Below are 15031 nucleotides of genomic sequence, written 5' to 3'. Positions count from 1 at the left end.
ATTACATATATGGATATCCCCCTAAAAAGGGCAAAATTAACCATTGATAGATGGTTAATCTCGTGCAATCAAGATTTATCTATCAATATTAAGATCTATAAGAATCTTGATATTGGAGCTTCATTTATGCCTTTAAGGAGAAGGCACTTCATTCAGCCGTCTCTACCTACTCGGTGGTCAAGGCCTCTGGAAAAAAAGAAAAATTTTTTTGAGCCCCTTCCTTTCTCCCTTCTTCCTCTTACTACTCTTAAGAAAAAAGATGTTCTATTGCTCCTTATTTTCTTCCCATTTAGAGCCACCATTATTGCAAGGCGTGTCGCATATAGTCGAAGGAGAAACCCTCTTTCTAATCCGTAGCTCAAGGTTTTTCTCCCCTCAAGACTATAGCATCTCATTTGGGGGTGTTGGCTTATTCGGAGTAGATGTGCGACCACAATTGAACACTAAAAAGTAGCTGTTCGTTGCCTCTCTCTCCTATGTAATTGTTGAACAAAGTCATACCTCAACTTTAAGGACAATTGTAGCTTAGACAGAAGGGAACCTTTAAGAAACCTAAAAGGGGTAGCTGGCTGATAAAATTCAACGACGAGAATAAGGGCATCTGATTTAGTAAAAGAGGTTTGATCGCCTCTAACTACTAGGTCACTGCAAATATGCCTTATCAAAATAAATGCCAACTAGGCTAGGTAGTGTTTATACATACCAACTACTCTCCTGCTGTTTCTCCTGTTGGACTCTTTCATATAAAAATGTTAACCACGACGAATGAGATACAAAGGTTCTAGTAACCAAAATTAATATGTAAGGATGCATGCAATACAACTGATCATGCAATTGATAAGTGAGCATGCAAGATTATTTTCCAAACATATGTCATTCAAACAATCTAGATAAAAACAATTTGCATAACTACACCTTATATCCCTCCATGCACCGTGCTCGAAATCAAGTTACTTAGCCAAAGATGAGTTAATCTAAGCTCTAGCCACTTATTAGGTCTAATAAGGGCTTAGGTAATCTCCGGATAAAATCCCCAACATCACATATTTCAAAGCAAACCCAATAACTCATGCATATTTCAATCATATCTAGGAAAACACATGTTTTAGCACAATAGTTATATCAAATGTAATACTTGTATACAATTCATCCTATCGATTAATTTTCCAAACAAGAATATATATATTTTTCCACACATAACATAATTTATCTAGCATAATAAATTTACACACAATCAATCTCTCTTACACACACCCCCATCAAACGTTAACAAGGGTTACTTTTGCTCTTTGCTAATAAAGCTTCCCGAATAAGTAGACTATCACCTTTAATGGTGTCAAAATCATGATCTACAAATAATGTGACACTAATTATTGTTAATGCAATACTAATCATAGCTAAAAAATTATTGTTAATACATATTCACATCCTAATCTTGAGGTTAGGTTGATTAATCTCATAACCCCAACACATTCCCATGTACTTTAATCACCAAACTTAGCCATACTTATTCTCATTACATCTCTTGAACATAAATTTAACCTCCAAACATTCAAATCATAACTAATCATCCCTTAACAACCTAACATTTTTGGATATAAGTCTCTCCTTGCCAAAAAACAATATCAAAACTACTTAAACAACATTCATATAACCTCAAATCATCCATTAAATTTGGACCCAAGAGTTGGGTATTCTTAAAAATGAAATTCTAGCTACACACATCATAATATCTATGTCAAAAGGAAGATTAGATGGTAGGAGAGTGATTAAATAAGTTACCTTAGCTAATTGGGAGTCTAAATCCGTGCACACTCAAAGTCTTAAACTAAACCCTAGTAAAGCCTTAAATTTTTGCCTTTAACCTCACCAAAAACCCTCACTACTGTTTCACCTTTCAAACAAAACTATAAATCCTAAAAACGTGTCACATGCCACGATATACATGCACATGTCATGACATTTGGCAATACTGAAAAAACTCACTTATGCCTAATAATTTGGGCTCAAATTAATCAAATACCTATTTTGAATATTAAATAGCCCTAGTATATGATTTTATGCTCAATTTAAACCACAACTAAGAGCCTAAATAATTGATTAACATCTGTAAACTTAAATCAACAAAATCCTTGCTCAAATCCTCAAAATACACATTTCTTTAATTAAATCATCAAATACACATTTCCTCGATTAAATTCTTAATTACCCATATTTACTCATTTAAAATAATTTCTCAAATTAAATTCTCTCAATTATCCACAATTTACAGTTAAATTCCTCAATAAAATTTAGGATGTTACATAGAGGTGTTTTGAAAAATTTATAGTATTGTTTTGAAAAAATAAGTTTATAAAGTGTTATTATTATGTTTTCTTGATATGATCAATCTTACTTCAAATTATTTTATAATTTGGAAAGGAGGGGGTGATATATATTTTGGATTAAAGGATAAATTTGTCATTAAATTATATGTCCATGAGTATTTGAAATTCTAAACTCATTTTAGTGCAATGTTTTCCTCGAACATTTCAAAACAATACAATATTATTACTATTATTAACAAATATTAACTTTAACTATTAATTGATAAAAAATACAAAAAAGGACTCTAAAAATTATAGAAAAGATCTAAAATAATTATATTTGTCTCTTGCTAGTATTTATTACTCGATTTTAAAAAATTTAATATAGTTAGATGAAGTTATATTTTTTGTTAAATTTACAAAAGCACCACCACACACTGATACAACAATAGTACTGCCTAAATTAAACTACAAAATTAACTGTTTTTTTTTAACCCGCAACTCCAAAACTAATTTTGAAGTATGTATATCTTTCTTAAAAATCTCTAATTTTTTACCTGCTCGAATTTGATTAGTTCAAATAGCCATAAAACAAAAGGCTTTAATTCATCTTTGTAAATAAGTGTTCCGAGGATTTTATTTAGCCAACATAATATATGTGTTTAATGTTTTTTTCTAAATAAATATTTTTAAATTAAAATATAAATCTATCCCCAAATTTTTATTCAAAGTAGTATCCAAAAATATCTAAAAGCTTACTGTCTCCAACGTTTTTAAAAAAGGCACACATTTGTGTTTTAAATCCTTTGATGCCAACAAAATGAAAAAAATAATTTATCGTTAAGTTAAGCTAGAATTAAGCTTATTGTTGTAAAATTAAGCTTTTATTTCATTGAAATTGTTTTCGTGAATATTTTCAAATAAGAACTCTTTGCACATCTTATTTTTGAGCTAATATTGAGAATGAAGGCAAGAAGATTAGAGAGATTAACATATTGTAGGTCTTATAAGTATGAAAATAAATGATATTTGACCAAAATTAATGAAAAAGTATTAGATGGTCTTTTTTTTATAATAAAAGGCTATCCAATGTTTCTTGAAAAATAGTTCATAACTAAATTTACACCTTTATATATGCTGACGTGAAGTGTTACATGTCATTGTGGGTCTCACATAACGTCTGTCAACTGAAGTTAATGGTGGGCTACTGGGTCTGCATGCTCTATTTTTTAAAGTTGATGATTTATTTAGCATCACTTAATAGTTTAGGCTACTAAATGTTGCTGAAAAAAATAATATATAGCCAAATTTACAAATTTATCCAATATTTTAAGATAAGAGTTGTGCCTCATAAAACTTTTAACCCTGTACTTTTTTTTGGACAAATTTAACCCTGCACTTTGAATATGAAAAACAATAGTATATGGAAGGGTTTGCTTGATTTTCATTCTCATTTTTTATTTTTAAAAATAAAATAAGGGTTTGCCTCATAAAAATTTTTTTATAATATAATTTTTAAAATTATTTTTCAAAACAAAATAAAATAAAGATATGTTTGGTTGTGTTAATTTAAAAATTATTTTTAAAATTAAAAAATAAACTGGTAGTGATAATTACAGATGATCAATGTTGGTAATTTATGATAAAAATCAGTCAAGAATAATTATATTTTTTAATAATTAAATGTAGAGTATTTTAAAAATAAAAAAAATAAAAGAATAACTTAAAACTGTTTCTATTTTTTTTATTTTTAAAAATAAATAATGAAAATATTTTTAAAAACAATTAAATGAACATCACTTGATCAAATTAATTTTAATTTTTTTTTAAAAAATGAAAAAGAGTTTTAAAAAATAAAAAACAAATAAACCTAAAACATAAAAAAAAAGTGCAAAAACTTAAAAACAAAATTGGAGCAAATCATAAGTACCACAAAGTTAGGTTTTTCTTATTAGTTTTTTGGCACGCACTTTTTTTTTTTGTTTGTTTATTTTTGTTGAGGCGTCGTTTCCAGTTTCGACGAACAGTTTTTCTTCAATAGGGTTTTAATTTTCAATCCTACCCTACAGTCAGAGCAGAGTGGCGATCATCTGCAGAAGATTGCTACGATTTCATTGTAATTTCACATTGGGATTGCATCTAATGACATTTTGAGTTGCGAGAAGGAAAGAGCTACTGAGCTGGATTTACGAACAATGAACAGAATTAGGCGTAGATTGTTCATGCTTGGGAGGGAGTTGCATACGCATTCGTACGATGGCCCCTCAGAAGCATTGAAGAGAAAGGTGGCCGAATTGGAGAAAAGAAGGAAGATGAGGACCTCAAGAAAGAAAGACCAGTTCTTTGTGGAGGTTCCTGAATCTAAATCGTACCTCGACACTGCCACAATGCCAATGATTCTTGCTGCGGTCGGAATCGCTCTCTTCGCCAAGCTCCTCATGATGGTATTCCTGACTTGTGCTTGACCTTTCGAATCCTATTCTCCTGTTTTTTCCCTTCTTTTTTCCGAACCATTTATAGTCTTAGTTGGTAGGTGCTCAAATTGAATTGGTTATTCTAATGGCGTTTTAATTGTTTGATGAAAGTACTAAGTGACCAATAAATAAGAATTATCAAAATTAGCGGATAAGTGTGCATATAATCTGATCAATGTCTGTTGTAACCTGCATTGTTTATCCACCTGTTAGTGTCAGCCTTATGATTTGCATAGCCACTGGTTTATGAAGCTATAATCTGATCAATGTCTGTATTGGCATCACAGTATGATGATTCCAGGTCCCAAGAGTTACTTGAGCGCAAGATAAAGCATGCACCTGCAGGTCAAGGCACTGTAAGAATGCTTACCCGTGAAGAGTGGGAGGAGTTTCGAGAAGTGAGGCCAAGGACGCCTTTTGAATCCAGGCTTGCCCGACCTAATGCTCGAATAAGAACTGGAGAACCGTTGCGTTTGGTAAGCCTCGTGATGCTTCTTATACATGTTACTATTTTAGCAGAAATACTTGCAGACAATTTGATCCCATTCTACTCTTGGCAGGGTGATGTTTTTGTTTTGCTAATCATCAGGTTGTGAAATTTCTTTGCTAGACAAGAAAAGTAATACCTTATCACAGTGACACGCCAATGCTGATAAATAAACCTAAAGACGGGAAGGTGGATTTAATATGAACATACCTTTGTATATGCTTGCAAAAAAACAGGAGAGCACTTTACCTTAATAAAGGGGGAGGGGGAAGAGGCAAAATGAATGCATGCAGTGTTCTAAAGTAGTTCTTATGACAACGTTACCATTTAAGTGGTTTTGATGCCCTAGTTTTTCTTCTAAATTCGGAGCAAATGTATTTGACTTGAGAATTTGGCCTGAGGGAATCCGGATGTGTATTTGCAAGTCGAAATTTTGACTAATTAAGATGAATTTTAATAGTGGCACCCAAGTAACTCGCAAAAAGCTCACACCCCCTAGGCCATTGGTATATGGTAGCCTTTGGGATCAGGCTTACTGCAGCAATCAAACAGCCTGCACGTATAGGTGTGAGGTTTTATAATTATACCTAGAAGGACTGTGTCAGAAAACCATTACTCAACTTTCTACCAAAAAATAACAATAATTAGATATGTTATAAAGACAACGTTTCATGGAACCCTCTGAAATATGTGGGGAAAATTAGAAATAGATAGCCTGATTCAAAAAACTCCTACTATGCACGAGACTTGGGGAGAGTTGGACGTACCACTTCGGGATTGTTGTTGGCAAGCTTACCCTGCATTTTTGCTTGAGGCTGTTTTCATGACTGAAGTTGAACCCTCTGCAAGGTGTAGGGAAAGTTGAAAGAATTAAAAAGAGCAAAGAAAAAAAAAGGGAGAAAAAATTGGATGGAGCTTGGAAGTTGCCATACTATTCATGGTTTGTAAATAGTTTGGCTCCATGTAGATTGTATATGTTATAATGATGGCTGAACCAAGAAAATTATCCACAAATGTTGAGGATAGTACCATTCTTGTGTTGTTAGAGTGAGTTTTCTATACTGCTAGCTCATTGTCCTCCCTACAATTTTTGCAGGAGGATATGAAGGATTGGACAACTGATGTGCTCATGGATGCAGTTGCCCGAGTTGAAGAATATGGTAGACGTGGCAAGTGATATAAGTTGCTGCCCTGAACGTCTCTTATTCGTTCTGAGTTCAATTTGTCATGCCAATTGTAAATCATTATCATTACAAAATTTTTAACCTCTGAAGGTATGCTCAGTAGCTGTAATCGCTTGATTTGGCTTCCGCCAAACTGCACTGTAATATTGCATGTTGGACAATTGAGAAGGAAATAAGAATTATTATAGAGATGTATTTTTTTATGCATTTATACATGAACAGAACTCTATCAGCTAGCCATACTAAAAAGAACTTCATCAGATAGCTAGTCAATATTCTGTTGAAGCTGATTAATGTCAGTGAGTTCCACGCTAGCCAGCTAGCCTCCATGGTGCATATGATGCATAAGGATGTTGTATTCAAACAGCGATTTGTTGGGGATGAGATGGCTGTATAAGAAACATTTTGAACTTTAGGGGGAAAAAAGTCGTGCCCGCAGAAAATGCAATTCTTGCCTACTTTATTAGAATTAAGGTTATTCCCACCCTCTAACTTCTTTTTTTAAAAAAAAAAAATGGTTCATCTCCTTATTGTGCTTCTAATGATTCCAAAAATAAATAAATAAATAAAACACCTATCTCCATCTTCAATTCAGTTCATCATCATTGATCTCTAATTTCTTTTATTGACTGAATGACAGGTAGTCAAGCCGTCATACAAAATGATTCAGCCCCTACAAGTTAGCGCTTGAAACTGTTCCTACAAATCAAAAGAAAACTAAGGACGTGTTTGATTTTCAATTTATTAAAAGTTTATTTAATAAAAATCAATTTAATAAAAATTAATTGTTATAATAATATTTATGTTTGGATAATTTTTTTAAAAAATTAGTTTGATTAATTAAAAATTGTTTGAATTATATATAGTGAAATATATTTTTAAATGTATAATTATAAAAAAAGATATTAATTTATGATGATTTATAATTTTTGTTATATAAATGTAATATATTAGAAATGTTTAAAAAAATGATAAAAAATTTAAATAACATAAAATTTTAAATAAAAAAATTATAAATAATATAAATTTTTTATTTTGAATAATATATACAATAAAAATGTATAAAATAATGTAAAATTTAAAAAAGTTGTGAAAACATTTATAATAAAATAATGATAAATAATAGAAAACATTTGCTAAAGAAGTGAGTACGTGGCTTGGGCTTCAAAGTAAAAGGATGGCTAGTTTTGTCACCTAAAATAGCAAAAGTCCATTTGATCAAAGTTAAAAATAAGCATGGGTTATGATGGCTAAATAGACTTCTAAAGACATTTCAAATGTGATTCCAACGAACTTTTAATTTGATAATATTTTATCCAAATAAAATTCTACAATTCGAAAGTGGAAAAGCACTTCCCAAATGTGGGAAGTTATAAAACCAAATGGACTCTAAGCTAATCTTTTAAATACCTAATTCATCCCCTAATTTGTTAAACTATAAATTATTAATTATTTTGATATATAAGAATAGCTAGAAAATATTTTCTAATGTATTTCACATTTTTCATAGTTTTTAAATAGTAAAATTTATTATAATTAATTAAAATTAGCATGAGTGATAGGGATTCTCATTATTTAAATAAGTAGCTAAAGTTGAGTATAATAATTTAATTGTGAGAAGTCTACTTTTACCTTCAATATCTTGAAAGGCATAATCTTTACCGTTAATGAAACTTATCTCTTATACTGAGAAAAAATAAATAGTAAAGATTGTTATATATTTTACATTTATTAATATATAATATAAAATTTAACAAACACATTAATTATAAATCTTTCAGCATGTGACTTATTCCTTAAACTTTGAAAATATGACTTGTGAACAATAAAATTCATTGCAAATTTTATATATATTTTTTTGATTACTCAAGGTATCCGCCGCCGGTAGCGGTGACTAATCTCTCCGTTGCGGGGTCTCCCACAAGGAGGCAAATGACTGGCCATAGAGTGCTTTCCATTCACATGAATGAGGAATCGAATCCCCCATCACATGCTTAAAGGACGAAGCGAGATAGCCACTACGTCACACTCACATGGTTAAATTTTATAATTTATATTGATGATATATACTAGTATTAACTAATATTGATATGCTATCGACTATTCATAGAATGGAGATTGGAGACCTTTAGAGCCCACCATCTTCCAACGAACATTGCTCCGAAAATAACCGTTTCCCCCATAACCGTCAATATGCTGAACTCAATTTTTCTTCATCCTCTTCCCCATTGTCCCCATTCCCTTTTTCTTTTGATTTTTCCCCTTTTGCTGCTTTTCTTCTAAAACCCTGTCAATCGAATTCCCAGCCATAAGGCCACCTGAGGCCATCTCAGGTGGTTGCAGCTAAGGTTGCGACGGTGAGGGTGTGGATCAAGGATCGTATGTTCCATTCTCGTGGGCCGGAATTTCACATTTAGAAAAATCATGATGAAGAAAGACGTTATGAAGAGCCTTTTCAAGCAGAAGCCCAGGTCGCCGATAGATCTTGTTAGGTATGCGCGGGAACTTCTCGTCTTTGTCGAGACCAACAACGAGGCCCGCGAAAACAAGCGTGAAGAGAAGGTAATTAAATCAATGCCGTCCTCTTTTATATATGTGGCCGTGATTTACTTCTGCATTGGGGATTCTTATATTTAATTATACTGTAATGTGATTCCGGTCCTGTGTTTTCTGTTTGAAAGAGCTGTAATTGTTCTATAATTTGATTTTATCTCGAGGTGATCCGTGATTCAATGAAAGAAGAAAAAGAATGAAAATTATGAATGCTTTGATTGTGATCTATGTTTGGTCTTTTGTCTGCAGCTAATAGAATTAGGGAAGACTATACTGGAGATTAGGACTGTTCTGTTTGGGAATGGGGCTGCAGAGCCAAATCCGGATGCATGTGTTCAGATAACCCAGGAGTTTTTCAAGGAGGATACTTTCCGTCTCCTTGTCATCGCTCTTCCAAAGCTGGACTTGGGGGTAAGCTTCAATTGAATACAATTGAATTTTGGTACCATATGGACTTTAGCATATCCTGGGTCTAAATCCTAAATAACTTCTTGAAAGGCTTTATTTACAACTATACACTGATTAACAAAGTCATACTGAGAGCCGTACCAAAGAAGAATTTGCATTCACTTCCCTGTGCAGGGCCGTCTACATTCTACTCATGTGATTGCAAATTTGCAAAGGCAGCGAGTTAATTCCCAGCTACTCGCTTCCCAGTATCTGGAAAAGAACTTGGATCTGATGGATATTTTGATACCTGGGTGAGCTTTCGGTGATGCACACCTCATGATTACCAAATAATGTGTTACTGAAAGGTTAAATAGAACTGATTGGTTTTGTCAGTTATGATGAAGGCGACATTGCTTTGACTTATGGTGCCATTACAAGAGAGTGCATTCGCCATCAATGTGTAGCAAGGTGAGCTACTTTACTGCTCTGTTTCCCAATTAATCGGACCCGATGCTTCGCAGAACTACGAGGCTTGCCGTAGGAGACGAAGAGAGGGACGGGGCCCCACTCAGGAGGGTTCCATCTGAATCCCCCCTTATTGTCTCTCTTTCTTGATGAACCTGTCCAAAATAATACTGCATGATTCCACTTCACAATTAATTTTGTAATCAACTAAGGTTCTTTATAGATTATCATATTTTTTGACCAGCTTTATAGATCATCATTTGCTAGTTATGTTATCTCGGTCATCTCATATAACAAGGTAAGTTCTATGAAGAAAAGAGAAAGGCTTGAAAAATTATTTATGTTCTCATGTGACCATTAAGAAGGATTCGAGTTTGTCAGTTCACTTACAAAGCTACAAGGAGAAAAGAGCGGGGAAAATATCACAATTTCTACAATATTTTTGTAGGTGCTCATGTAGTATAGATTTTTCTTGATATCCACGAATCCAAATCCAAAATTGACTCAAATGTACATATATGAATCAAGTTTGTGTGTGGGTCTTCTGCCTTAGCTTGTGCATAGATATCATTTCAATTAAACCTCTTTCTTTATGTATGTACAAACGGATGACACGAGTAGAACAAGACCAATCTAATCTGGACATAGGGCTCTGGAGTTTTCTTATTTCAAGAGTGCCTACCGATGTTTCTCTTGTTGTTTGGTTCAAGTAGACTAGAATATGCAAGCATGTTACATTTCAGAATAAACAGAGGAAATGATGGAAATTAACTTGAAACAGTATTTTCATGGCTGGAATGACGCATCTTGAGTGCATTTTGACATGCTACTTCTTTTTTTTTTTTTCGTTTTTATTTTCTGACAAGGATTCACTAATGGTTTAGGTATGTCTTGGAATCAGACCACATGAAGAAGTTTTTCGGTTACACCCAAACACCTAATTTCGAAATAGCAACAGATGCGTTTTCAACCTTCAAAGTTGAGTATACCTAAGATATCTAACTCTCTCTCTCTCTCTCACACACGCACGCACGCACAAATATGTTTTTATTTTTTTATTCACAATTCCTTGATTTTCTTTTTTTAAATCTCTCATTGCTGATTTCTTATTCTTTCATCCACGAGTTAAGGTCCAAAACTCTTGCTGTTCTCCGAGCAATTTCTCGCACATGCATACATGCAGGACAGCCACAGGCGCACATGCACAAAACACTCTCACACTTTTTCATCACTTTAAACAATAATTGAATTAAGCATGTTGATCTCCTCAGTAAATGTTAAAGTCGGTTAGCGGAAAGTGAAGTATTTTATTTTTTTAAATATGAATTGAGCATTTGTATTAATATCCTACTGTCACACATATATATGCTTACTTTTTATATCGTTGCTGGTTGTACATGCATGTATGTTTTGGTTAATTTCTCATGGATGGCTGATGAAGGGATGAGTAGTTTTAACTGGAATCTATTTTATAGTAATTCCTTCTATATATTGTGATTAAAAATGACAATTGAGAAAGAACTTAGGTCCCACTTAGTTACTAAAAAAGAATGGAATAAACTAAATTAAAAAAATCAATAGAAAAATAAACTCAATCACCCTTTCTCCTCATGATAAATATAATAAAACTCATTAATATATATTAAAAATATAAATATCATCATACCTTTCAAAAATCTTATGAATTATGATTCTTAATTGTATAAATTAAATTACCTATCTCTTTTATGAATGTAGTTTACAATTATATTCTTTTTAATTATCTCATTTTTATCTTTATTTTTTTAATCAATTCTATTTCATTTTTTTTAATAACCAAACGGGAAATGCATCTCACAACCTTTCACTAGTGTCTGTTAATTCTTCCGAAACATCTTTAATTTGTTGTGATACATATAACGCAAGAGAACTTAAATCTATGAATTTTTGCAAATTACTCAAAACCCCTATTAATTTTTACTCTCATACATTATGGTTATTTTGTTCTTACACTAATTCTAACAGCCAAAAGCTGATCCATTTCCTTTGGTGTACATAGGAGCTTTTGACAAGGCATAAACCTACAGTCGCGGAGTTTCTTTCTAAAAATTTTGACTGGGTAAGTACAATTAATGTAGCTTTTTTGCAACATCCTAAAGTGATGCACTTTCTATAAGACCTTACCATCTGCTTTCCTAAAGCAGGTACATGAAATGAAAGTATAATTTATTTTTGCTGTGTTTTCTTCTTAGTTATTACATTGTATTCACCTTGTTACATTTCTGTCTATATTCTAATGGTTAATTTCCTGAAGTTTCTTTTCTTTTCTTCTCTTCTCTATCCCCCTCTGTGTCTTTCAGTTTTTCCAAGAATATAACTCTCAGTTACTGGAATCTTCGAGCTATATCACAAGACGACAAGGCATCAAGGTATATAAGTAGATTGTAGTTTCTTGAGAAAAAAACATGCAGCTGCAGCACATACGTCGAAGTTTAATTTACATTTTATTGTAATTATTTGCTTCTTGATGTTTTCGACATCCTTTTTGTAGTTTTCACTACCTGCCGCGATCTCGTCCTCAATTTTTCTGGAACTAGGACTTTGAATTAATCTAGTTTGTAAAATCACGTCCGTAAGAAGTAATTAATGAACCAAGCTAGGGACTGTACAATTTGTGTTTAGATTAACTTCTTGCTAGTAACATTTATCTTAATATGTCTATATATTGTTTTAGGTTTACTTTCACAAATTAAAAATCACAATTTATTAAGACACTATAATATTATTTATCAATGAAAAAGACTACATTTTCTTTTTTGGCCAAAGAATAAAAAAAGACTACACATACTATTAGCTAGGTACGGAAATTAATTTCTTTTAGTTTCTAAATGATTTATACGGGACAAGTTAGTATCTAATTCTAAACACTATAAAACTAACACATGTAAGATTTTTAATTTACAAGGAGTAACTTATCCAGAGCAAATCCGTCAAAAAATAAGAACAATCAGCCCAATAAAATGCAGGTATAATCTGTACGGGTATGAGAAATTTGTCACAAAGTGTGGGTGAAAACACAGTAACTCGGACAAAAGACCCTTGGGTCTATTGGTGCCAAGTTGTGCTTTTGTGGCGCTAGGTTCTGTGTGCCGCTACCCTTAAAAATGAAAACACAGTAACTTGGGGGCAAGTTGTGTTTTTAAATAAATGTGGACAAAAAGTATACTGATTTAATTAGTTCTGTGACTCAAAGTATTTAAATGCACTTCTAGCAGCAAAGTGTATTTGATTTTTCTCTTTAAATATTAAGCGCTTCAAGCCATTTACTGCGAGAGTTAACCAAACTCAGTTTTTGCTATTACATCAGTTATTAGCAGATATGTTGTTGGATCGCTCAAATTCTGCTGTGATGGTTCGGTACGTGAGCTCGCTGCATAACTTGAGGATCCTCATGAATCTTCTCAGGGTATTATAGATGCTCCTCTTCCATTCATTTCCTTATGCAAGTATATAAAGTACAGGTAAAGCACTTAATTTTTTTTGTTTTAAACCAAAAAAAAAAATTGCAGGACTCTAACAAGTCAATCCAGCTCGAAACCTTCCACGCGTTCAAGGTATTTTATGGATGGAAAACATCTCCTCATGTCTTTGAAAATGAGTGCTCTATCATGATCTGAAATTTGAGATATCTTGATGTTGGTATATATTAACAGCTATTTGTCGCCAACCAAAACAAGCCTCCTGAGATTGTCAGCATCCTTGTTACCAACAAGACTAAGCTTTTGCGGTTATTGGCAAACATCGAGAAAGGTAGAGTTCTCCCTCTCGTGTGCGTGTTTTAATTTCTGTTTGACAAGTGATATAATATGCACATGTCAAGAAATAAGTAGTGTTCATAATTCTCAGGTGATATCTCACACAATCTACCAAGTAGTATGCATTCAGATTAAATTTAGGTATAAGAAATGTCATAGGATAATGATGGGGACACAGACCAATTTTCAAATTTAAGACGGCTGTGAAATATGTGTGTGTGTGTGTGTGTTTTTTTTTTTTTTTTTTTGAGACCTGGTTGCTGCTTTTTCTGCAGAGGACGAGCAATTTCAAGCAGACAAAGGGCAAATCATAAACGAGATTGCCACTCTTGGATCCTAGTACTCCATGCAAATGTCTGTGAAGAATTGTGAATTTCCATGTTGAATCTCTAGATTTTGCAATTTCTTCTCTCTCTCTCTTTTTCTTCCATGTTTCTTTTGCATTTCCATGCTCACCTATGATTTAATTTTTTCTGTGGGTATCGGGAGAATTCAGCGTGCACCAATTTAATTTTTGTTTGTGCACTAATGAGCAAAGATTAATTAAATTCAAGATTTCTTAATAGTTTATCCAATACACCCCCTCGTCCAGAAATCATATCAAGTAGATTTCGATGCTTTCAAAATTCCCAGAAATTGAAATCAATCGACAGTTTCAAATTAATTAAGATGAACGCCCTGTGGGGTCCAGTTATGGGAAGGATTCAAAATATACAATCTTTGGAAGCGGATGGAAGGCCTATTTGGAAAGCTTATTATTTGAATAATTAAAAGAATGTGTTTAATTTATTTTAGTCGATCAAGTGGCATTAATTAGAGGTGTGTCTTGAGTTAATTAAAAATTCAAACATGGATATTGATCTTAGACAGACAATAATAAGAAAATAAAAGACAATGGTCATCTTGCGTTCCTTAATATTCATCACCAGGGCCTTGTAATTCCCTCAATTAATACGACAACTGTTCTGTAAGTATTCCTAAAAAGTTAATACGATTTATCTGTTAAGTTAACAATCCGTACGAACAAAATTTAATCACAAGTCTGGACCTAATAAAGATAATTATATATACCCATATATCTGAAACTGCTAATGAGAGAAGACAGAATGATTATGGCCTGGCTTCAAAGCAAAGCTAGCGTAAGTATTAAAATCAAATAAAAATCATGATTTTCTCTAGAATAAATTACCCAACCACCGTCAATAAGTGTAGAAGCAACATATATAGGCTATTGTACGATAATATATTGATCGATATATTGAAGTTCAATTTGAAGCAAGCACATGAAGCCAAAGGCTTCCATTCATCCACCAAACGCACCCGTAATTAGAAGCCTTTTCTTCAAAGTTAAGCACTCACTGCACTAAAAAAGAAAGAA

General features: G+C 32.7%; 2 protein-coding genes across 2 annotated transcripts; both read left to right on the top strand.

Annotated features, from left to right (window-relative positions):
• The first annotated feature begins 4290 nt into the window (after positions 1–4290).
• On the top strand, positions 4291–6662 carry LOC129303897 (uncharacterized). The gene is made up of 3 exons (XM_054943470.1): positions 4291–4750; positions 5068–5256; positions 6364–6662. Exons 1-3 carry the CDS (start codon positions 4502–4504, stop codon positions 6442–6444), a joined length of 519 nt encoding a protein of 172 aa, XP_054799445.1. The 5' UTR covers positions 4291–4501; the 3' UTR covers positions 6445–6662.
• Positions 6663–8638: 1976 nt separating this feature from the next.
• On the top strand, positions 8639–14206 carry LOC129303755 (putative MO25-like protein At5g47540). The gene is made up of 11 exons (XM_054943269.1): positions 8639–9013; positions 9254–9415; positions 9587–9705; positions 9788–9862; positions 10744–10837; positions 11898–11957; positions 12199–12267; positions 13206–13304; positions 13408–13452; positions 13552–13648; positions 13929–14206. Exons 1-11 carry the CDS (start codon positions 8876–8878, stop codon positions 13991–13993), a joined length of 1023 nt encoding a protein of 340 aa, XP_054799244.1. The 5' UTR covers positions 8639–8875; the 3' UTR covers positions 13994–14206.
• The last annotated feature ends 825 nt before the right edge of the window (positions 14207–15031 follow it).

Source organism: Prosopis cineraria, unplaced genomic scaffold (genome assembly GCF_029017545.1).
Source record: "Prosopis cineraria cultivar Desert tree isolate PC_DT_omini unplaced genomic scaffold, ASM2901754v1 PC2, whole genome shotgun sequence".
In the NCBI taxonomy this organism is placed as follows: Eukaryota; Viridiplantae; Streptophyta; class Magnoliopsida; order Fabales; family Fabaceae; genus Prosopis; species Prosopis cineraria.
Note: the sequence above shows the minus strand (reverse complement) of the source record. Positions and strands in the feature narration are given on the sequence as shown.

Excerpts from the sequence above, each read along its gene's own strand:
- LOC129303897 (XM_054943470.1), top strand. The coding sequence starts at position 4,502 with ATGAACAGAATTAGGCGTAGATTGTTCATGCTTGGGAGGGAGTTGCAT. Across the intron at positions 4,751-5,067 it reads TCGCCAAGCTCCTCATGATG|TATGATGATTCCAGGTCCCA; the intron begins GTATTCCTGACT and ends TTGGCATCACAG. Across the intron at positions 5,257-6,363 it reads CTGGAGAACCGTTGCGTTTG|GAGGATATGAAGGATTGGAC; the intron begins GTAAGCCTCGTG and ends CAATTTTTGCAG.
- LOC129303755 (XM_054943269.1), top strand. The coding sequence starts at position 8,876 with ATGATGAAGAAAGACGTTATGAAGAGCCTTTTCAAGCAGAAGCCCAGG. Across the intron at positions 9,863-10,743 it reads CGCCATCAATGTGTAGCAAG|GTATGTCTTGGAATCAGACC; the intron begins GTGAGCTACTTT and ends CTAATGGTTTAG. Across the intron at positions 13,649-13,928 it reads ATTGGCAAACATCGAGAAAG|AGGACGAGCAATTTCAAGCA; the intron begins GTAGAGTTCTCC and ends CTTTTTCTGCAG.